General features: G+C 32.3%; 1 protein-coding gene across 2 annotated transcripts; it reads left to right on the forward strand.

Annotated features, from left to right (window-relative positions):
- Positions 1-20016: 20016 nt before the first annotated feature.
- LOC120077996 (transcription factor bHLH25-like) lies at positions 20017-22687 on the forward strand. 2 transcript variants are annotated; one of them, XM_039032151.1, is made up of 5 exons: positions 20017-20214; positions 20438-20525; positions 20859-21401; positions 21548-21901; positions 22054-22687. In XM_039032151.1, the coding sequence occupies exons 2-5, from the start codon at positions 20490-20492 to the stop codon at positions 22123-22125; spliced, it is 1005 nt and encodes a 334-aa protein (XP_038888079.1). In that variant the 5' UTR covers positions 20017-20214; positions 20438-20489; the 3' UTR covers positions 22126-22687. The 2 variants fall into 2 exon arrangements, with proteins under 2 accessions (XP_038888079.1, XP_038888080.1); XM_039032152.1 differs by having other exon boundaries at positions 20443-20525.
- The last annotated feature ends 1052 nt before the right edge of the window (positions 22688-23739 follow it).

Below are 23739 nucleotides of genomic sequence, written 5' to 3' on the forward strand. Positions count from 1 at the left end.
AGAATCACATTGCTAACAAAGTGCAGGAAGCTCTCCGGCAATGAATGCAGGATTATGCTAACCTGGCTGCCTTCATCGATGATAGATCCATTCAACTCCGCCACATTAAAGTGGACCATCATGTTTAGCACATGGTCACGAACAGAGGTGTCTTCTTCCATTTTGGAGTTGAATATGTATTTAAGAGCCTCATGCATAAGCTATTCAGATGGTTGTCCAAACATCCCCCGCAGGGACTCCATGATCTCACGTGCTGAGACCATAGGCTCCTGTTTCTTGGCCAAGACTACAGAAAGACTTGCCAAGATGTAGGCTTGGGCCTTCTCATTCGCCCTTGTCCATTGCTCGTATGCCTCCCGAACATTTCGAGCGTCATTCGAAGCTAGAATAAGAGGACAAGCCTCTATGAGAGCGAACATGAGATCCTCGATGATCAGGATCGTCGTGTTATCGCCAGTAAAGTTTTTTCGACGCCTTATGCAATAGCAACGTGGCTGGTTGCCCATTTTGAAAATGTTGAGGAAATACAAACAAGAACTTTATTATGAATTTTCAAAACCACTTTTTAATCCAATCATTTTGCAAAAACAGTATCAAGTACCCTAAGTATAGACTTCTATTTGCAATTACTTCTTGCACTGACGCGCAACGAAATGCCACCGGTCGGGTGATCAGTTGCCCACTTCGCTGGATGAGATATTCTCAAGCATAGGTAGAACCAACTCTTGGAACTGAACCTAACAACCACCATTTTTCGGTCCAAAATCGTTAACCTTTAACTATTTCGCGTAATAGTAACCCCTCGCTTTCGGTGCCAAAGTCCCGCCCTAATCAGCCCACCGTAGGAAAGAAGTAAATTAGGATAAGAAACTAATTTACCTTCTCCTCTTACAGGAGATCAAATAAAGAAATGCACAAACTGCCATCCTTTAGGGGGACACTCCCAGGGTGCCTCGAGGCGATGCTTAGTAACCTTATTCAACCTAACAAAGAAGACCGAGGGATATGCTATCGCACTTCCCGCTTCCACTTACTATGAACACCCTTTCCATCCACTTTGATATTGACCTACCCAAACACCATCGGTTGGGGGGACATGCCAAAGGTGTCGTAAGGTCGAGGATAGATCTCATGGTGTGGTCTATTTAGGAGAAACGTGAAAGGTTTAAGTGAAGCATCTCATGCCCCAAGAATCTCCCACTAAATGTTCTACCTAGGGGTTCATTAACCTAGACAATCCGGCTACTGGTTTTTGCTCTAAGTTGTCTTTTTAAACTCTGCTCATAAACAACATTTGTTTATGAAATATGAACAAGTTCAAGTAGTCACATTTAAATACTTTAATGGACTGTCCTTAACTTGCATGCATGCATCAGATCTATCTAATTCACCTTTCCAGGTAAGTTCCCAGGTAGGGGTGTTACATTTCCGTCAACTTAAATACCTCAGCCTAGACAGAACCCGCCTTAGAAAAAAGGTCCCTTATAGATAGATTTGCTACACTTTAACTTTTTATTAGCCAATTTAATCCTATTAAACTGATTAAAAGATTAAAGCCTTAGGGTTGCTAATCGTATTAGAATCGTGATCTTAGGTCTATATGATCCAAGTTTTAAACACTTTAAAACCATGAAGTAAACCTAAGAGAGCTTGCATGTCTTTCTTATTTCTTTTAATTCTAATTTCTCTTTGATTTTTAAAAAGAAACAACTAAAACCATTGCGCACAACGAGGTGTTTATAACATTTATAAAGTAACCTATATGTCATGCTTAATGCAATTTCCGGTCATTACTATATAACTTTTATATAACACGTAACAACCAAGCAAACATGCTATCATTCACCCTTATACTATAACACTTATAATATAAAGATGATGCACGTCAATGCTTTTTATGCATGCATAAATATAACTCTTATATTATATGATGCATGAGCATGTTCTTACATAATTAAATCATACTTCTCTAAATTATAACAATTACAATAAAGAGATGATGCATGACCATTGCATAACCTAAGGTGGGATTTACTATATGTGCATACCATATGACATATAAAAAGTATACATCGCATGTGAAAAAACCCTATCTATTACATTTTTCATCGAGCAAACCGGTTCACGGGTGAACCGGGTCTTGAACCACCAGGAGGTCTTCATCGTGTAGTAAACTCCAGTAGGTAGACGATCGTTCAGCGTGCACTAAACGATAGAAGCATTAGTAAACGATCGCGTAGACGACGACGAGGCTGCGAAGCTTGATCGTCTATGCGATCGTGTAGCGCGACAACAGGTAAATGATTTACCTTGCATACTAAGCGATCGTTTGTCAGTTACTAAGCGACGAAGCTTGCTGACCTAAACAATCGTCTAGCACGAGCGCTTTAAACGATATGCAAGCATCTCATCGTCTACATGATGTGTGCAACCAGGTAAACGATTTACCTTGCAATGCTAAGCGATCATTTAGTCAGTTACTAAGCAATGAAGCTTGCTGACCTAAACGATCGTCTATACGACGCGATATTCAGCAATCGCGTACCCGATCGTCAAATATGATACGATCAACTCTTGATCGCATACCCCATCGTTTAACCGATGAGTTCAACAGTGATCACATACTCCTTCATCTTTACGATGCGATCAACAGCGATCGCGTAGCACATCTTCTGCACGATGCGATCAATCCTAGATCGCCTCCTTCTTCGAAGAACCGCAACACTTGCCCAGATCTCCTACCACTCTTATACAACGCTTGCATAGATCTGTTTCTTCGACGAACGACTCAAAACTTCAAACAAATTTTGAATACAGACTCGATAACAATTATTAATGCCCAAAAAACGCAGGGGTCTTTACAAACAATCGCACATGTAAAAGGATCTAAATCAAACCGAGGCGAATCATCCTGAAAACATCCATTAATCCGCACATCCACAAGCAGATTTAACGATTTAACCAGTGTAGAAATGCACCCACCATGAATGTAAAAGTCATTTCGTTGCAACAGATGAAATCGGAGTATCCTAACCTGGCTCTAAAACTAATTGAAAGATCTCATAACTAAGAGTTCCATGAGCGCGTGCAGATCGCTCCGATCTCACCGTGAACAAAATACATATTATACATTCAATACATATAGTTATGCAAACAAATCTTAATTAACGGCGTGCTAAGAACAAGATAAATAAAAAGGAAGAGAGTTTCATACCAGTTAAAGACGTTCTTCACACTTTGGAACTCCAACACAGTAGAAACCCTCCACGCGATCTACCAGCACCCAGCAGCAGCGTCGACAACAGCAACACGAACAACGCACGAACACGAATGCCGCGAGGACAACACCACCACTAAATAGCCCGGGTATTCTCGGAGTGAAAATCCAAAGGGTGGTCTTTGGTGAATTTGGTACAGGAAGAAGGAAACACAAATCGTGTAGGCGATAAGTAAGTGGGAGGGAAAAAACCGCTATCGCATAGCAGAAATGCTTATCATTTTGGAGAAGTTACACGATCGTGTAGGATTTACTGAACAATTGTTTAGGAAAAGGTACACGATCGTTTAGTAAAATCGACACACTATACGATCGTTTAGAGAAGCTATCCGATCGTGTAGGAAACACTGTGCGATCGTTTAGGCGCGAGGTAGACGATCGTTTAGACGAAGAGCGACTATCGTATATGCTCTCAAACGATCGTTTACTTTCACCAACGCGTGCTTCCAAATTCTCTTCGGGCGATCTGACGATGGACGATCATAATGAAAACCTTTTTCATTTTAATTTATCGGTTACATTAACGACGCTCCCTACTAACCCACGTCCGAACGTGAAATTTGGATTAATTATCATATAATTAACCAACTAATTAATTAATAAATATAATCATATTATATTTTTATCCTATAGTTTGATATCACATATCTACTATAGTATTTTCTTCTCTACTTGAGATAAATCATATTTATATCTAATTTCCTCCAAAATAATGTATCTCATACATTTAGCTAATTAAATCATATATAATTAACGTAGTCCAATTATATCAACATATAATCGACTTCCTCTTGTCAATTTGAACATTTCAAATTAACCCAAACACTGGTTCTTGACTTTACAAGCTACCCGGGGACCTAATGGACCTGTGACTCAAAGCCCCAACGATACGTGAATAGCTGACTAAACTTTTTAGCCACGAGATTCCACCATCCATTAAACTGTCAAGCATTCACTAAAGACCAACAAGCTGAACTCTTCTTACCACATATATATTTAATGTCCATCGGATATAACCAATCATGAGTACGTGAACCTTCCACAGATGCTTGTAATACACAACTGGGCCAAATTACCGTTTTGCCCCTATAGTTACATCTCACTTCTTAAGTACCATTGATTTCTCTAATGAACAATACAACATAGTCCAACTATGTGTGAACACCTCTCGGGCCAAGAGAATGTGTGTGGCGCCACATCGTTCAAGCCCCGAAATTAGCCCTTAAGGGAGCTATCTATCTACTTACCTCTGCTTCGGGGAAGGAGTGAATTCCATCTTGTGTAGCTAAGTTCTCAGCTCTCAAATCAGACGAATTCCCAAAATGGTAGGTTTGAATCGGTGATCTGGCCACTCGCACCCATACAAATCAAAGGACCACTCTCAATGGCAGGAGTTCCCAACTCACTCAGGATTGAGGTCATGTTACCTATGGTCATCCTAGTGAAGTGAAGTCTTTGTCATGAACGGTGTTATATAATGAGACGTTAACACTTCGTAATCAGGTCTTATACATACTCTTTGTATAGGACACCCCCGCTCGCATGTCCTCAACACGAATGATCAGAATCAGACCATCTATGACAAGTCACAACACTTGTGACCACTCCACAAAGCGGGCCGCATCCATAACTTACCAGGATAAGGTTTTCCTCCTATATCCATATACTACAGATCATTTTGGTTATCACTCAAGACACTTGTATGTCACTATATATATGCTTGAGTAACATACTGATAACCAGGGATTTTATGTTTATTGGTTTGTGGTAAAGCAAATAAAACAAGTAATTGAGCAAAAATACAAGATAAGTAAATATCATATATTAACAACACAAGCATTCGTACAAATTATTTACAAACTACAGGACATGAGACGTTAGGGTATGAACCCCAACACAAACACCATCCCTTAGGGGGACACGCCATAGGTGCCTCGAGGCCGAGGGTAGATCTCCCGGTGTGGACTATTTAGGAGAAACGTGAAAGGTTTAAAGCAAGCATTTTATGCCCCAAGTACCTCCCACTGAGTGTTCTACCTAGGGATTCATTAACCTAGACAATCCAGCTACTGATTTTAGTCTAAGTCGTCTTTTTAATTCCCGCTCATATACAACGTTTGTCTATGAAAGATGAACAATTTCAAGTAGTCACATTTAAACACTTTAATGGACTGTTCTTAACTTGCATGCATGCATCAAATCTATCTAATTCACCTTTCTAGGTAAGTTCCCAGGTAGGGGTGTTACATTTTCGTCAACTTAAATGGCCCAGTCTAGACAGAACCTGTCTTAGACAAAAGGTCCCTTATGGATAGATTTGCTATACTTTAACCTTTTATTAGTCAATTTAATCCTATTAAACTGATGAAAAAAGATTAAAGCCTTAGGGTTGCTAATCATATTAGAACCATGATCTTAGGTCTATGTTATCCAAGTTTTAAACATTTTAAAACCATGAATTAAACCTAAATGAGCATGCACGTCTTTCTTATTTCTTTTAGTTCTAATTTCTCTTTTAAAAAGAAACAACTAAAAGGCCATTACGCACAACAAGGTGTTTATAACATTTATAAAGTAACCTATGTGTCATGCTTCATGCAATTCGATCATTACTATACATAACTTTTATATATATGTGTAATGACCAATCAAAACATGCTTTTCATTCACCTTATACTATAACAATTATAATATAAAGATGATGCATGTCAATGCGTTTTATGCATCCATAAATATAACTCTTATATTATATGATGCATGAGCATGCTCTTACATAATTAAATCATACTTCTCTAAATTATAACATTTACAATAAAGATATGATGCATGACCAATACATAACCTAAGGTGGGATTTACTATATGTGCATACTATATGACATATAAAAAACATACATCGCATGTATTAAACTATGGATTAATGGACCGGGATGAGTATTTACAAAAAATCGATATGAAATATCCCTATTTGTTACATTTTCCACCGAGCAAATCGGGTCTTGAACTACCAGGAGGACTCTATCGTTTAGTAAATGCCGAAGGTAAATGATCGCCCAACGCGCATTAGATGATAGCCGTAAAAGCTAAATGATCGCTTAGACAACAACAAGGCTACGAAGCCTTATTGTCTAGGCGGTCGCTTAATGCGGCGAAAGGTAAACAATTTACCGTGCGATGCTAAGTGATCGTTTAGTCAGTTACTAAGCAATGAAGCTTGTTGAGCTAAATGATCGTCTAGTACACACACTTTAAACAATACATGAGTATCTCATTGTCTACACGACCCGATACTCATCCATCGCTTACCCCATCATCTACACGATCCGATCAACCCTTGATCGTCTCCTTCCTCGAAGAACTACAACCCTTGCTCCGATCTTCTTCACGAACGACTCAAGACTCAAACTGACTTTGAATTACAAACTCGATAATGATTAATAATGCCCAAAAACGCAGGGGCCTTTACAATCAACCAAAAATGTAAAAGAAATAAATCAAATCGAGGCTAACATCCACGAAAACATCCATTAATCCGCACATACACAACAATTTAACGATTAAAAAGAGCAGATATGCACCCACCAAGAATGTATATGTAATTCGTTGCAACAATGAAATTGGAATATTAGAACCTGACTCTAATACCAATTGAAAGAACTCTTAACGAAGAGCATCCATGAGCACGTTTGAATCTTTTCAATTTCATTGCGACCGAAATACAACACGTACATTCTAACAGATAGTTATGCACATAAACACTAATTAACAACATGCTTCAAAAAATAAAACACAAGGGAAAGAGTTCTCATACAATTTGAAGACTCTCTTCAAACATTGAACTCAAAAACAGTAGAAGAACCTCAACGCGAACTCTATCGCCCAGCAAATCAATCGGCTGCGACTACACAAACGGTAGCAACTCGAACAAGCACGAACAAGTAAAAAGAGGTGACAACACCACCAGATGGAGCCCTTGGTATTCTCGGAGTGAGAATCCAAAGTGTGGTCTTCGGTGAATTTGGTAGAGGTAGGAGAAAAGACAGATCGTGTAGTCGATAAGCAAATGGGAGAGAAAAGGGTGCTTATCGTTTAGATGAAGCTACACAACCGTGTAGGTTTTACTAAGCGATCGTTGAATAAATGGTAGACGACCGTTTAGAAAACGTGGCACGCTATGCGATCATTTAGGAAAGCTAAGCGATCGTTAAGGGAAAGACGCACGATCGTTTAGGCGCTAGTGTGCGATCGTTTAGACGATGAGCTACTATCATATAGGCTCTCAAATTAGGCAATCTTTTACGTTTTCACACCGTTGCGAATTTTCAAACCTTTTGCCAGATGAAAATAATTTTCATTTTATTCATCGATTACTATAATCGAATGCGGCTGCTCCCACTAACGCATGATTGAGGAGAATAAAACGGCCAATTATCTCATAATTAACCAATTTAATAATAAATGAATATAATCATATTATATTCTTACCCTATAGTTTGATATCACATATCTACTATAGTAATTTCTCCTCCACTTGATATAAATAATATTTATATCTGATTTCCTCCAAAATAATGTATCTCATACATTTAGCCAATTATATCATATAGAATTAACCAGTTCAATTATATCATATATAATGAAACTCCCTCTTATCATTTTGAACATTTCAAACTGACCCAAATACTGATTCTCGACTTTATCCAAGCTACTTAGGGGACCTAATGGACCTGTGGCTCAAAGCTCCAACGGCCAGTGAATAGCTGACTAAACTCTTTAGCCACAAGATCCACCATCCGTTAACTGCCAGGCATTCCACTAAAGACCAACAATTGAACTCTTCTTACCACATATATATTTCTATGTCCGTCGGATATAACCAATCATGAGTATGATGACCTTTCATAGATGCTCATAAGTACAATTGCATTTACTGTTTTACCCTGTAGTTACATCTCACTCCTTAATGTCCATTGATTTCTCTAATGAACAATACAACATAGTCCCAACTATGCGTAAACACCTCTCTCGGGCCAAGAGAAGTGTGTGCCGTCACCACATCGTTCAAGCCTTGGAATCAAACCCTTAAGGGAGCTATCTATCTACTTGCCCTTGCTTCAGGGAAGAGTGAATTCCATCTTGTGTAGCTGAGTTCCCAGCTCTTAAATCAGACGATCCCAAAACAGTAGGTTTGACTCGGCAACCTTGCTACTCACACCCATACAAATCAAAGGACCATCCTCAATGGCAGGAGTTCCCAATTCACTCAGGATTGAGGTCATGTTACCTATGGTCATCCTAGTGAAGTGAAGTCTCTGTCATGAACGGTGTTATATAATGAGACTTTAGCACTTCGTGGTCAGGTCTTATACAAACTCTTTGTATAGGACGCCCCCGCTCGCATATCCCCTATACGAATGATCAGGATCAGACCATCTATGAAAAATCACACTTGTGACCATTATACAAAGGGGCCGCATCCATAGCGTTACTAGGATAAGGTTTCCTTCCTATATTCATATACTACGGACCATTTTGGTTATCACTCAAGACATGATTCACTTGTATGTCATCATATACATGTTTAAGTTACATACAGATAACCAGGGATTGTTTATTAGTTTGTGGTAAAGCAAATAAAACATACAACTGAGCAAAATGAAGATGTGAAGTAAATATCATATATATACAACATAAGTGTTCGTACAAACTGTTTATAAACTACAGGACACGAGAATTTAGGGCATCATCCACAACATAGCCAACTTTCACCATGCGCCCATGCCTCACAAGCCTCAACGCATGGTTGTTCTAGGCTTCAACACTTAGCCAAATTTTTACTAGTTAAGGCTCAACTCAAAGGTACTTAAACATTTACTCCAATACTTAAAATTGTTCTTCCCTTCAACATAAGATTTAACTTATACTTGGTTTATTTCCTTAATTACTTGCTTAAGTAAGGAAATTTAGATCTGGGTTTCACAATTAGACAAGAAGTACAAGCTGGAAGATGCTAGTATTAAGAAATTCCTCATGGAAAAATTCTTAGATTACAAGATGGTTGATACTAAGTTGGTAGTCAATCAGATGGAAGAATTACAAATTATCATCAATGATTTTCAAAGTAAAAGATTGGAAATTAGTAAGCCATTCCAAGTTTTTGTTATGAGTGAGAAGCTATCTCGTTCATAGAAAGACTTCAAATGTTGTCTCAAGCACAAGCGAAAGGAGCTACCTATGGATAACCTTGCAATGAAACTCCATATAGAAGAGGATAATAGAAAGGGAGATAAAACTCCACTGGAAGTTGAAGCCAAGTCTCACATTGTTGAAACTTCAAAACATAAACACAAGAAGCAAAATTTCAAGAAGCATCATAGGCAAAAGTATGATACTAATAAGCTCATTCAAGGAAATTGTTGGGCTTGTGGTAAGAGTGGCTATACTGCTACAATGTGCAGACATAAGAACGGACAAAGTTCCAACAATGAAGCCAATGTAATGGAAAATGAAGATTTTGTTACCGTCATTTCTGAGGTAAATATGGCTCAGACACCAAAAGTTGGTGGATTGATACTGGTGCTACTAGACACATTTGTAAAAACAAGTCATTTTTCTTTAGATATGATAAGCTAAATGGCAGTAAGCTATACATGAAAAATGCTTCAACCGCCTCTTTAGAAGGCAAAGGAAAGATCCTACTAAAATGGACTTCTGGAAAGATACTTATCCTCAATGATGTGTGGCATGTGTCAAAGATTCGAAAGAATCTAGTGTTAGGAACCATGCTTAACAAAAATGGGTTCAAGCTTGTATTTGAGTCAAATATATTTATTTTGACCAAGGGGCTTTGTATATGGGAAAAGGCTATCTATAATGGCATGTTCAAACTGAATGTATGACATAAATGCCAATAATAATAATAATATCAATTCTTCTACTTATATTGTTGAGTTGTGTGATGTTTGGCATTCTAGATTGGAGCAGGTCAATTATCGTTCTTTAAATAGAATGGTAAGCTTAGGACTATTGTCGAATTTTAACATTGATAATAGACACAAATGTAAAGTTTGTGTTGAATCAAAGTTTACTTGAACAGTAGAAAGTCATTTTTATATATTGAAAAAAGTAATGAGTTACTTGATTTAATCCATAGTGATGTATGTGTCCTAAAAAGTATTTCCACAAGAGGTGGTAAGAGATATTTTGTCACATTCATTGATGATTGTAGTAAATATTGTTATGTATACTTATTACATAGTAAAGATGAAACCTTTAATATTTTTAAAACATATAAGACAGAAGTTGAAAATCAACTGGAAAAGAAAGTAAAGGTGCTCAAATTAGAACAAGGTTGTGAATATGAATTATCATCATTTTATGAATTCTGTGAAGTTATGGTATAATCCATCAAACTACAGCACTTTATACATCCCAACAAAATGGTGTAGTTGAAAAAAAGTACTGAACTTTAAAGGACATGGTTAATTGCATGTTAAATAGTTCAAGTTTACCTCACAATTTGTGGGGAAAGGCTTTGCTGACAACAAATTTTATATTAAATAGAATTCCACGTAAGAATACTAATAGGCCGCCTTATGAAGTGTGGAATGGAAAGTTACTCTCATATAAAATATTGAAAATGTGCGGGTGTTCGGCAAAGGTAGAAGTTCCTATACCAAAAAGGATCAAACTTGGGTCTAAAAAAAATTGATTGTCTTTATAGGTTATGCAATGCATAGTGCTCCTTATAAATTCATGGTGACTAAATCAAAAATATATGATATCAATAATAATACTATAATAGAATCTACTGAAGCTGAATTCTTTGAGGATATTTTCCCTTTAAAGGAGAAAGGACAAAAAATTATTGGTGTCGAAAGAATTAGTGAGGCTAGCTTTTCAAAAGGTCAAGTCGATTAGAATATTGGGTCTGAACCCATAAGAAGTAAAAGAGCTAAGAAAACTATTTTTTTTTAACCTGATTTCATAACTTATATGATAAAAGGTGGGCCTCAGACTTTTCAAGAAGTTGTATCATCTCCTTATGCACCTTATTGGAAAGATGCTAAGCTATCAATAGTGAGCTAGAATCCATTTTACAGAATAATACATGAGTATTGGTTGATTTACCTTCTGAAAGTAAACCAATTGGTTGTAATGGTTATTTAAGAGAAATCTAAAGATTGATGGCACTATCAATAAATACAAAGTCCGGTTCATAGGTAAAGGCTTTCGCCAAAAAGAAGAGCTAGATTTCTTTGATACCTATTCTCTAGTGATGAGGAGTACATCTATAAGGATGTTAATTGCAATAGCAGCTTTACAAAATTTAGAAATACACCAAATAGATGTAAAAACGACATAGCTTATTACAAGATTTGAACTTTGTTATTAAACTTTAAATAATGGATTTTGAGTGTATATATGTTAAAAGTGTAATTTAGAAAATATTTGTGGGATCAAACTGTAATTTAAAGTTTATTTTTTCAATTGAAGTTTGATTTAGAACTAAATTGTTAGTTTGATTGACTTATGCTTAAGAATTGGCTTAATGTTTGAGACAATGTGTGACTCACTTATGTTTAAGTTTGGTAGTTTTTTTTTTTTTTTCCTTATGTGTATAGTATATATTGACTTGTATTTTTATTTATTTATTTTGAGTAAGACTTATCTTATCCTCGACACCAAGTTTAATAACATTTTCATTTCTATTTAATATTACTGGATTACTAACATATATTCATGAATTATGTAATATCAACTACTAATGATTCAAATTTTTTATTAGATGCTCTTATAATTTCGAGATCCACAAAACACAAAATGAAAAGTTCGTCATTGTTTTACAATTTTAAAATTCAAAAATCTTTTAAACACAAACTTAAGAGTTGAAAAGTTAAACTTGTAATTTAATCCTTTCTTTTACTAATTAACAACCAAAATGAAAACAAGATTAATGCACAAGAACTACAATCATAATTTAATTATTTCTAATATTATAACTTTGTTGTATTTTTGCATATAGAAACTGAAAGGGGCCTTTTTAAATATAAATAATATTTATACTTTATAGTAAAAAGTTTCAAAAGTACAAAATACTTTTGAAACTTTTTGCTATAAAGTGTAAATATTTTTTAGATTTTTCTATTTATAAGAATAATAGAAAAAAAAAATTAATCTATATAAAAAATTCCTCATTCCACCCCATATATGTGTGTGTACAATTTGAACTGAACAAATAAAATAGATATGAACAAAAAGAAAGATATGATTATAAGATTCTCTTTGAATATGAACAAAATAAATTTGTCTTATTATAGTGAATAAAATTTGTCTTATTAGAGTGAATATTCTTGTCAAGAAAATTAAAATAATGAAGGAAAAAGATTTCCACAATCTTTTCCTCACACCTAATTCTTAGAAAAGGGTGTCATTTTGATACACTAATAGGCCTTGTTTCGAGGGTTCCAGCTAATGCAAATTTGGTACCCAACATCTTTAAAAACTTGATTCCAACCATGAAAATATGCTTTGAAGTCATCTTAATATCTTATTATTAGGAGTGTTCGTGAGTTGGAGTTGGAATAAATTATACAAGATTGAATAGTAGTTCAATAATCGTAATTAGATAGTGGATCTAATTCAATGATATTTAAATTTTAATTTTAGTTCGAGTTCTAGTAATATAATTATTTCCATTAATTATTTATTTTTAAGATATTTTTGAATTCTTAATGATAATTTAATTGTTATGTTTTATGAGATAATAATTAAGCATTTGAATTAAAAATGTCAATAAAGGCTTGATGAAATAATAACTTGTATCCATGAAATATAGGGAAGTGAATAATGTCAATATAGACTTTCATTAATAAAAAAAAATTACTTATCTACCTATTTATAGGATTAAATATAAAAGAATGAACCAAAATATTTACAAAATATATCAAAATTTTAGAACTATCAATGATAGATACTGATAGATACTGATAGAAGTCTATCAATGTCTATCATTGATCATTCTAAAATTTTATTATATCTTGCAAATATTTTCAACAGTTTTACCATTTGAAATAATTTTCCCTATTTATATGCTCAGTGTTTTTTTTTTTTTTTTTTACGCGACAAATGTGTGATAGAGTTATTTGAACTTTGATATCAAAATAAAAGGTAGATGTTAATTATAAATGTGCTATCTCATCCTACCATTTATATGCCAAGATTAAAATCTAAAGAGGTACGTTTTAAGGGATAGTTACAAATATAGCAATCAGGTCTAAAGTATTAGCAAATATAGCATAATGTAAAAATATATATAAATATGACAAAATTTAGATAATCTATCAATGATAGATCATATCAATGGTAAGAATCTATTATCGATAAAAGTCTATTACTGATAGATTTTGCTATAGTTACAATTTTTTGAAAATATTATTTATACACTTTGATTATTATCCTTAAAATTTTTACTCATTACGATTACCCATTTCTATATAGTTTGGGCAAAAAAAAATCCTAATTTTTTTTTTTTTTTAAAACCAAATGGACATGCATGAAGTTGTTAATTATAATTCAAACTCCTTTTTTTAAGAATATAATAAACTATAAATATGGTAAAGAGATTTGAATATTTAACCTATATAAAAAATTGGTTGTCAAATATAATAAAATGAATCAAAATATTTATAAATATAGTAAAATGGCATTGTGTATTAGTGATAGACCGTGATAGATTGTGATAGATTTTTATCAATGAGTGATAGAAGTCTATTATTGTATATGGCTTAACGATAAAAATTTATCGCAGTTTATCGCAGCTTATCACTTATAGATAGTAAATTTTATTATATTTAAAAATATGTTCAAACATTTTATCATTTGAAATAATTTCCTTAAAAAATTTCCTAATGTCTAAACTATTTCATTCTACTCAAACTATAATTAGGTAAGATGGATCCAGCCGTAATATTCTTGCTTATTCTTACTCTTTAGTTTCAATTTAAAAAATGAAAATGCTTTAAATTATTCTAAGGGGTAACTACAAAATTGAATGCATTTTAATTTATACATTTTTCAAAATCTCCAATCATATTTCTACATTTTTTTTTAAGATATTTTCAAACACTCAAGCTTCATCTTAGTTTAGTAGTCAAAAATGGTGAATTAGGTTTAAAGAAATCTCACATGAATGCATAAACTAATTTTGGATATAAGGATACTCTACTTTTGTTAATATCTAATAAATTAAATCATATTTAGAAGTAATTTGTGTACCTTTTTGTTCAAAGGGAAACTCATGCCTTTCTTTCCCAACATGTTTTTTTTTCTTTGTTCGAGTATATATCACCACACCCTATTTGATCAAGAAAAATACTGTACATTTCACCAAATTTTTTAATCATAATTTATCATGAGACAATTCTTCCTTTTTTTTTTTTCAAAATACTTTAAATTTTCTTTTTGGGAGAACACAAAGATAGATAAACCTTAAAATACACTCTCATATATTATCATTTAATCAATGTAGATTCCTCTTTATTTGTTAAATATACATGTACCATTGCTTTATTGAACACTATAGCCTAAAAAGTCAAGGCAACTTTGTAAGTTAGCTAATCCTTACTCACTAAGTTTGGTTAACTTAGTCAAATCCATAGTTTTTGGTTGACATTCTTCTAAACTCAAAGTTGGATGAGTTTGGTTTTGTTGTGCCTTTATCCTTACTAAGTTTATTGTGTTGGAATACCTTAAATCTATTATCTAATGCTTTGAACGACCTAATATGGGAGTCTCGTATTTAGCATACTTATTTATTTATGGTTATTTTACCCTAGGATTTAGAGAAGTGCATGATATAAATTCTCTAATCCTAGAGGTACCATTCTTCTGTAATTTATGTAACATTATCTCTAATAAAAATTTTCTTCCTCTGTCCTATGTACGTTGCTAACATTACAGTCGGTGAACCACATAAATCTATGTGTTGATCTTCTCTATTCTTTTACGTTTTCTACATTTTTTTTTACTTGTCGATTTCGTAAGACATATATATCTTTACTCTCAACATCTGCCATAACACATTTTTTTAAAGTCTATCAGTATCTAATAGTGATAAGAACTGATTGAAATCTATCATTGATAGAGGCTGATAGAAGCTTATTTGTGTCTATCAGTGATAGAAACTAATAGAAGTCTATCATTGATACTATCAGTGATAGAAACTAATACAAATCTATCATTGATAGAGGTTAATAGAAATTTATTAGTATCTATTAGTGTTTTTTTTTTTCTGTGAATAGTTTAGCATTTTTTCTATCTTGTGAAAATTTTTTAAAATTTAATTGATAACTAGGTAAGTTAAAATTAGAAATAATATAATAAATTCATAAGGCTCTGATTAAACCAACTCAATCCAAAAGCTAAACATTTTTTGGAAATTTTAATTTATACTCGTAAACTTTGTGAATGTAATAGTTAACACTTCAAACTAATCATTGTATCAATTTAAAATATAAGTTCTGGTGTTTACGGTTATGGGACAATTAGAATTTAAAACTTATATCCATATTATTTGGATAAGCCTATCATGATAGGAGAATTTAACAAACCACATGAGGACTAAATTCACTTTCTCTATGCCACATAGATAAAATTTGTAATTTAACCACACGAATCAAATTTAGGGAATTCATTAGAGATTCATTAAGGCTTAATTTACACAAGAATCTAATATAGATGGTAGCGGTTTTCATTAAATATGAATTATTCTTTTTTTTCATTTCCTCATCTTCATCTATTTTTCTCAGCTTATTTGGAAAGAACTGCGTATTCCATTTATTTTTTTTTTGTTACTTCGCGAGATTTCCTTAGAAGAATTTTTTTTAATCAATTTTAAATAAAATCGGGTGAAAATAACTATAAATACAATAACAACAAAAATTTAAATTTAAATATAATATTTATATACTAAAAATAAATAACATTACGTTAAATTATGATAATAAATATAACAAAGAAGGCTAACGTAGTGGGGGTGGGGGCTAAATGGAGACGGAATATCCCTGTTCCGGTTTAGCTTTTAGAGATTTTTCTTCCACCACTCTCACATTCTCAATCTAAACCAGGAATCCCCACTTCATTAGGGAGAGATACCTGCGGGATCCGTTTATGTGAGGAAAAATAGACATCCCTACTTCGAAGTAGGTAATGCCTAAATTGATTTATGATATTGATGGTCGTTGGCTTTTGGAGATTTCGGTTTGTTGATCAATGAAGTTTTTTCTATAATAAAAATTTAAAAATAAAAAAAAAGGACCCTTTGTAACTATTGTAGCATTGGCGCTCCGAAACATCAAGATAAAAAGCGATTTCTTCACCTTTTATTTATTTATTTTTTTTACTTTTCCCCTTATTTTTGGCAAATTTCATCTCAATTTGGCTTTTCCGTCACTAGAGGGAAATTTTAAAAGGTTGCAAGTTCTCTCCAAATATCATGAAAAAAGGTTTTTCTCTTACATATTAAATTAATTATAAAATATATTTATGACATTAAGTCGATAATTTTTTTTAATAAAATTATATTAGAACTAAAATTTTTGTTATTTTATGAATTTTGATAAACTTATTCCATTGTTGCTTTTTGCATTGATCAAATTTATTTTGGCCAAAAAAAATTTTTTTAAAAAAATAATAAATTTATAAATATTTTGACATTAATTATGGGAAATTAATAGAAATTAACCCCAAAGTAAAACTTGAAAATTTATGATTCAAAGTTAATGCAACTTGATAAGTTTAAGGGTTTAAGTAAGTTGGCTTTTTCCCTTTCTTTTTCTATTTAGACGACACAAATCTTTCCCTACTTTGTTAGCGTCAATATATAGATATATTTGGGAGTGGTTTTCGAAAGAGTGATTTTAACAAAATTGATTTATTAACGAATCAATTGTTAAAAGTCATTTTTATAGTCATTTTTATAGAAACATTTTAATGTTTGGAACTATACTCTTAAAAGTGATTTTATACAATAATCAAAAGTGATTTTTAATGACTTAAGCGCATAATTAGGATTAACTTTTAGTATAATTGTTTTGAACTAAATTATTTAATTATAATTAGATTTACAAAATATTTTAAATTGTTAATGTTTGGTTCATACTTGTACAAATGATTGAAGTTTGATTAAAAGTATTTTTAAATGATTAATATTTTTTTATAGATAATTTTAGAATGATTAAATTAACTAAAAAAATATTATATTTGAGATCGAAAAAAAATAGAGGGTGCGAGATAAAAAAAATTATAAAAAGAGAAATTAAACTTCTAAACAAGAAAAAATAGCGAACTAAGAGATAATTTTCAAAGAAAAAAATGTTAGGAAAGGATATCAAGGAGAATTTATAGAGAAATTTAGTAGAGATAGAGAAGAATCGAAGATGGCTTAGTGGATCCAGTTTTTTTTTTTAATTTCTCTATTATTTATCTATTTATTCTTGCGATAGAAGTAGTAGATTTTTCTATTACGATTGAGCTAAGCTGACATTAATCTCTTTATCAATAATTTAATTATCGATCTTTTATTTAAAACATCGATTATGTCACTATAATTGTATTAGATTTTAAAGTTAAACTAATGCATTTTATTGATAACTTAATTAAACTTTGTATAAATAAAATATTGATTTAATTTGGTGGATATCTCTAATATAATCCCATGCCTCATTGTCGAAGACTTCCAAAGCCTAGATTACTTGTGTGAAAGGTTCCTTCGAATATGAGCTAGCTATTTGATTTTGAGGGTAATGAACAGGAATTAATAAAAAATATATATATGGGAAACAAATTAATAAATCATTTATGTGCCCACATCCTTTAAGATTGATGTTTCTATCGTATGAATTAAATATTTATCCAAGTCAACGTGACAACATTTTATCAATATTCTCCAAAATTGAACGAGATCAACATCATTTGTTTTTTTTAATTATAATAATAAAATTTACATCAATAAGAGAAGTTTATATATATATATATATATATGGGTTATTTTTAAATATAAAAAAAATAATCAAAATATTTACAAAACATAGCAAAATTTTAGAACTATCAATAATAAATATCGAACACTGATAGACTTTTATCAGTGACTATCAGTGATATTGTTAGACACTAATAGAAATTTATCAGTGTCTATCAACGTCTATCATTTATAGTTTCAAAATTTTGCTATATTTTGTAAATATTTTAAGCAATTTTACCATTTGAAATAATTTTCCTAAATATGTATATACGCAAAAGTATTAGATTAAATACACAGGATGAGAGAATCAAACATCTAATCTTGAGCTTAATAATACCAGCATTATATTTGTTGAGCTATTCACATCTTGGCAAATAAGAACTAATAACAACATATAACAATTGATGGAATATATATATATATATATATATATATATATAAATCAAGATATTATCATTTGAATATAAATACCAATAACTAACTTGAGCTACATATATATGAAAAATATTCAAATGTGTCTCGGGTTGCACCTATCATTATGCATTCCATCAAATTGTTTAATCATAATTTGATGCATGAAAAAATTCTTCTTATCAATTTTAAAGTTATTTTAATTCTACTTTTCATGTATGATGAGAGTGAAATGCATAAAAATATGTGCATATTGGAATACACCTAAGTATCTTACATACATAATTAACTAATTGAGTAGAACGCTCAACTAGTAATTAAGATATTTATACGTTTGTAAGCCAAATGTTTGAATCTTCATCCCTACCTTTTCAAAATAAGAAAAAAAGTTTAATACTAATGAAAGGATTTATAACTTTATTAATTTGAGTAGTAATATCAATTTTTTAAGAAATTTTTTGCAAAAATTTGAAGACAACTTTTTCTTTTAAGTAAAATAAGATTTGAATCACATGTCTTTTAGTCATTATCACATATCGTATGTCAATTGAGCTATCGTTTCTTAGGCAGATGACACATTTTTTATTATAATTATTTGAACAATATATAATATCTTAGTTAAATCTCTAATTTATTAATATGATAGTTACAACTCTAACCTTTTAGTCACGGTCATAATAATTTAATCAATTAAGGGTATGTTTTGAATATATTTTCTAGTGTTTAATTTAAAAAATAAGTTATTTTGGAAGAAATTGAAATGTTTGCAACTACTCAGAATAGCTTTTCAAGTGCATTTTAATTAATTTTTTATCAAAAGTGTTTTAATAAAAATAAATTTTTTGAAAAACACTTCTAGCTCAAGTCAATCCAAACGGACCCTAAATTATGTTAAGATAGTTAAATTTAGATAAACTTCTTTCAATACAACAATTATGAAAATGAGTGATCAAATCTTCGACCTTAAGAAGAGATCCTACCAAGAAACGATAAACTTGTGATAACTACCTCCATAACCCAGGCTACATCAATAATCTTTGTTATTATTGTTAATCAAAGGTGTGAATCCTTCCTGCCCATAATTGCAAGAATACTATATTCTCAAAAGAATTGGGAACTGGAAATTTTCATTTATTTTATAATCAACCATCAACCCACTAACCAAAATTTCAAAAGCTAGTTGGTGAAGTTGCCCTTGGAAAGTCCACAAAACAACAAAAAGAGAAAAGAATTGCAAATCAAAACTATCATTTTGTCAGCTAAGAGTGACCCATTTATTATTTTCTCTCTTTCATTTCTTTAATCTCTACAAGACTTTTTTTCCATTTGACAAATCAAATTTTCTTTTGATTCACATACATCCCCAACTCTAACCCGTGAGAAACAGAGAGCGACTGTTCAAAAATTTGGCCATTGATAGTTGAACCATAAAGGTTGAAAAAAACCTCTCCATGTCTATTCCCTTTCTGGGGTTCGACAAATTCAAGCTTTTCGCCATTATTGAGGTGAGAAGAAAAAACTTTCTTGCCCCCTTTTTTGCAATCTCTTCTTTGCCCATTTTCTGAAAATGGGTTCATGTTTGCTTTAATGGGTTTCTTTGTAATTGGGTTTAATGGGTGTTTAGAGATTCTCCATTGTTGTGGGACTGTTCTTTTGTTGTAGCTTTTGATGGGAAGTTGAGAAAATTAGGGTTGGTGAATTGACATAGTTTGTGCCTTTTTTTTGTAGTTCAGAGGACTGGTTTGACAAGTTTTATTTTGGAGGAGAAGAAACTTTTTGAATGGAGAAATCATCTATGGTGGTTTTTTCTGAGATGGTAAGAGGATTTGATGAACACAATGCTATTTTAGAATTTGTTTGTGTATTGTTGTGTTAAATCTGTTTTAAGAATATATCATAACTCATTGACTTAAGCTTTTGGATCAAATCATAGTATGTCTATCAGAGTCGGAGTTCCTGTGTTCGAATCCTGTTCTTTCTTTTCCTATTTATATTAGTAATCGCTCATTGGGTCTTGTGCTAATTAGGGACGTGTGAAGCGTGTACATACCTTAAATCAACTCGAGTTTTCGGGTAGTGTTCGTTTTTGGAAATGTTCGGATTAGGTAAAGGAAATGAGGCATTGATGATGTCTATTTTTCATTTTTAGGGAATGGAGGATAATGGCTTTGTCAATCAGTGGCACAAGAGCTCAATGGATGAGCTTGGTATGCTCCCATTAGCAGCTTCTTTGGGGGAGAATTTGCAGCATTCTTATGCTCAAACAAACTTTGATCAAAAGGCTTCTTTAAACCATTCACACAATGCCATACTTGGGTATGTGAAACAGTTCAAAAATGATGAATGGAGTTCATACCAAACAACTAATCATTTGCCAAATTCACAAGTAATTGCTTATCCGACTGCATCTGTTTCGGCTTCCAACTACTCGAACCAAATGGACTTCACGAGGCCAAAAGAGGAGGTTGTGTGTCCTCAGAGTATTAGCAACCTCCCATCTGATATCTTGGTTTCTCAAGGCTCATTAGCCTACCAAAGCCATGTAACCAAGTCGAATCGTGGAACAAGGAGTCCCTCTACAAACAGTAGAATCCCCCAGGCTCAAGATCATATTCTTGCAGAGCGGCGACGGCGAGAGAAGCTCAGCCAGCGGTTTATCGCTTTATCTGCTATAGTTCCTGGCCTAAAGAAGGTAAAGGCTCTATTGAAAAGTACATCATAGATTTTTTTCCCTTACTGTTCCTCTAGTTCTAGAGTTCTTTGCATCCGAAAGTTGATCCGTTAGGTAAATAGAAATGGAAAGAAACTTTTTAACTCTGTTATTTCCCTTGCTGATAGATGGACAAGGCTTCAGTTCTTGGAGATGCCATTAAGTATCTGAAACAACTCCAAGAGAAAGTGAAGATACTAGAGGAACAAACCCGCAGGAAAGACATCGAATCGGTGGTATTCGTCAGGAAATCCCAAGTTTTTGCTGATGGAAACAACACATCAAAAGAGGAGGACGAGCCACTTCCTGAAATCGAAGCAAGATTTTGTGACAAAAATGTCCTTATAAGAGTACACTGTGAAAAAAAGAAAGATGTCATAGAGAAAACAATTGCTGAAATTGAAAAGTTGCACCTTACAATAGTCAACAGCAGTGTTATGTCATTTGGGAGTCTCGCTCTCGACATAACTATTATCGCGCAGGTAATAACTATACGCCATCTACATAACCGACCGGATACTTAGATCTCTCGAAACCGAAATTCCGAGCTTAAGAACCAACTACAATCAGTTCCTTATAGATACATTACATTTTCCTGATGCTGTTTTCTTGAAACATATTCACCTTTTTGCAGATGGATAAGGAATTCTGTTTGACATTAAAGGAACTCGTGAAGAAGTTGCAGTCGACTCTGCGCTTGTTTTAACGAGAAGATAGAAGAGTTTTTTAAATAAGATCAGGAGCAGCCCTTGGCCTACAACAAAATAAGAACAATCATATAAAAGTATAAAACAAAACTAAACAAAACCTATCCCTTTTTAAAGCCATTATGTTTACAGGTCTGTGATGTTCAACCAAATTTGGACCAATAATCTTCAAGCAAACCACTTGTGAGATTCACATTTCAGGTGGGGTTTTCATTTTTTCCCTTTCCTTTTTGCATGTTAAATCATGTTGTATTTGTCACCTACCTGTTTCATTAGAAGTGACCTCACAGCTTGTTTGGAGGGTTGTTTTTTTCCATTGAAGTTGCTGCCCAAAAAGCATCAAATTCTGTGGTTTCTCCTTCAGGGGAAGTTGGTTTTTTTAAGTTTGTTGGTCAGAACAGGCCTTTGTTCTTCTTCTTTTTTGTTTTTTGACAGTTCATTTCTTCTGTTTGATGTTTTAGAGGCTATACATGAAAATGTATGAGCCTCTTTTTTCAGTTACTTTGGTTTGTAATGCCTTGTTTGGAAGTGATGAAATAGATGAAAACTTTGCTTCTTTCATTCTGTTACCAATACATTTCTATTCTCTCTCTCGGTTAAATTACAAATTTAGTCCCTTTTTAAACTTTTAAAATTATGAAATTAACATCTTAACTTTGATCATTAGACATAAATTGAAATTTGCATCTAATAAATCAATTGGTTGTTTGATATTTTGAATTTGTCAAGGATTTATTGGTTAGAAAATTGAAATTTTAAAGACTAATTATATACAAAATAATGTAAGTCATTTGAAAACAAGGATTCAAAAAAATAAATTGAATTTCATATTTTTAAATATATATTTGATAGGAAATTCATAAACTGGATCTCGGTTTAAATAAATGTTCAAAATGATTTGAGTTTTATATTTTTAATATAAATCTGCATTTTAAATTTTCAAATTTAATCTATATACAATGAAAACATAAAAATATTGCTTCTCAAAATTTCCATCATTTAGATTACAAAATTCAAAAATAATTTTGAAAAATACATATTCACATATTCACGGTAGTATGTAAATACAAAACCATAGAACAAAATCTAGATTGTCCAACAAAGAGGCCTTAATGACTTACTACAAACTTTTAAATATTTAGAAACTAAATAAATACAAATCTTAAAGTTTTTGGACTAAATATGTAATTTAACTTTCCTTTTCTTTACTAATCTTTAATATGCATACGACATTGTATTTTTAACTCTTTTGTTTGGTATTTTGGTTTTTGATTATAATAATGTAGGTAAGTACACTAATGATATATTATATTAATTTTATATAGTAATCAAAGTGAGCTTAGCTTAGCAGTAATTGACATGCATTTCCTTCCTTAAAGTTAGAGGTTCGATCCTCGTCTTATACCATTGTTGTAATAAAAATATTTAATAATTAATTTCATGTTACAATATATAATTTATATGTAAAACTGATTAAATATATAGTTATTATATAATACAATTGATCACAAATCTTGGCAATCTTTTTTATTGGAAGAATGAGAGTCCACTTTGAAATTGTCTGCCCAATATTCAACCTCTTGAGTTACACTTCAATTAAAAAAATAAAAATA

Source organism: Benincasa hispida, chromosome 5, assembly GCF_009727055.1.
Source record: "Benincasa hispida cultivar B227 chromosome 5, ASM972705v1, whole genome shotgun sequence".
NCBI classification, from domain to species: Eukaryota; Viridiplantae; Streptophyta; class Magnoliopsida; order Cucurbitales; family Cucurbitaceae; genus Benincasa; species Benincasa hispida.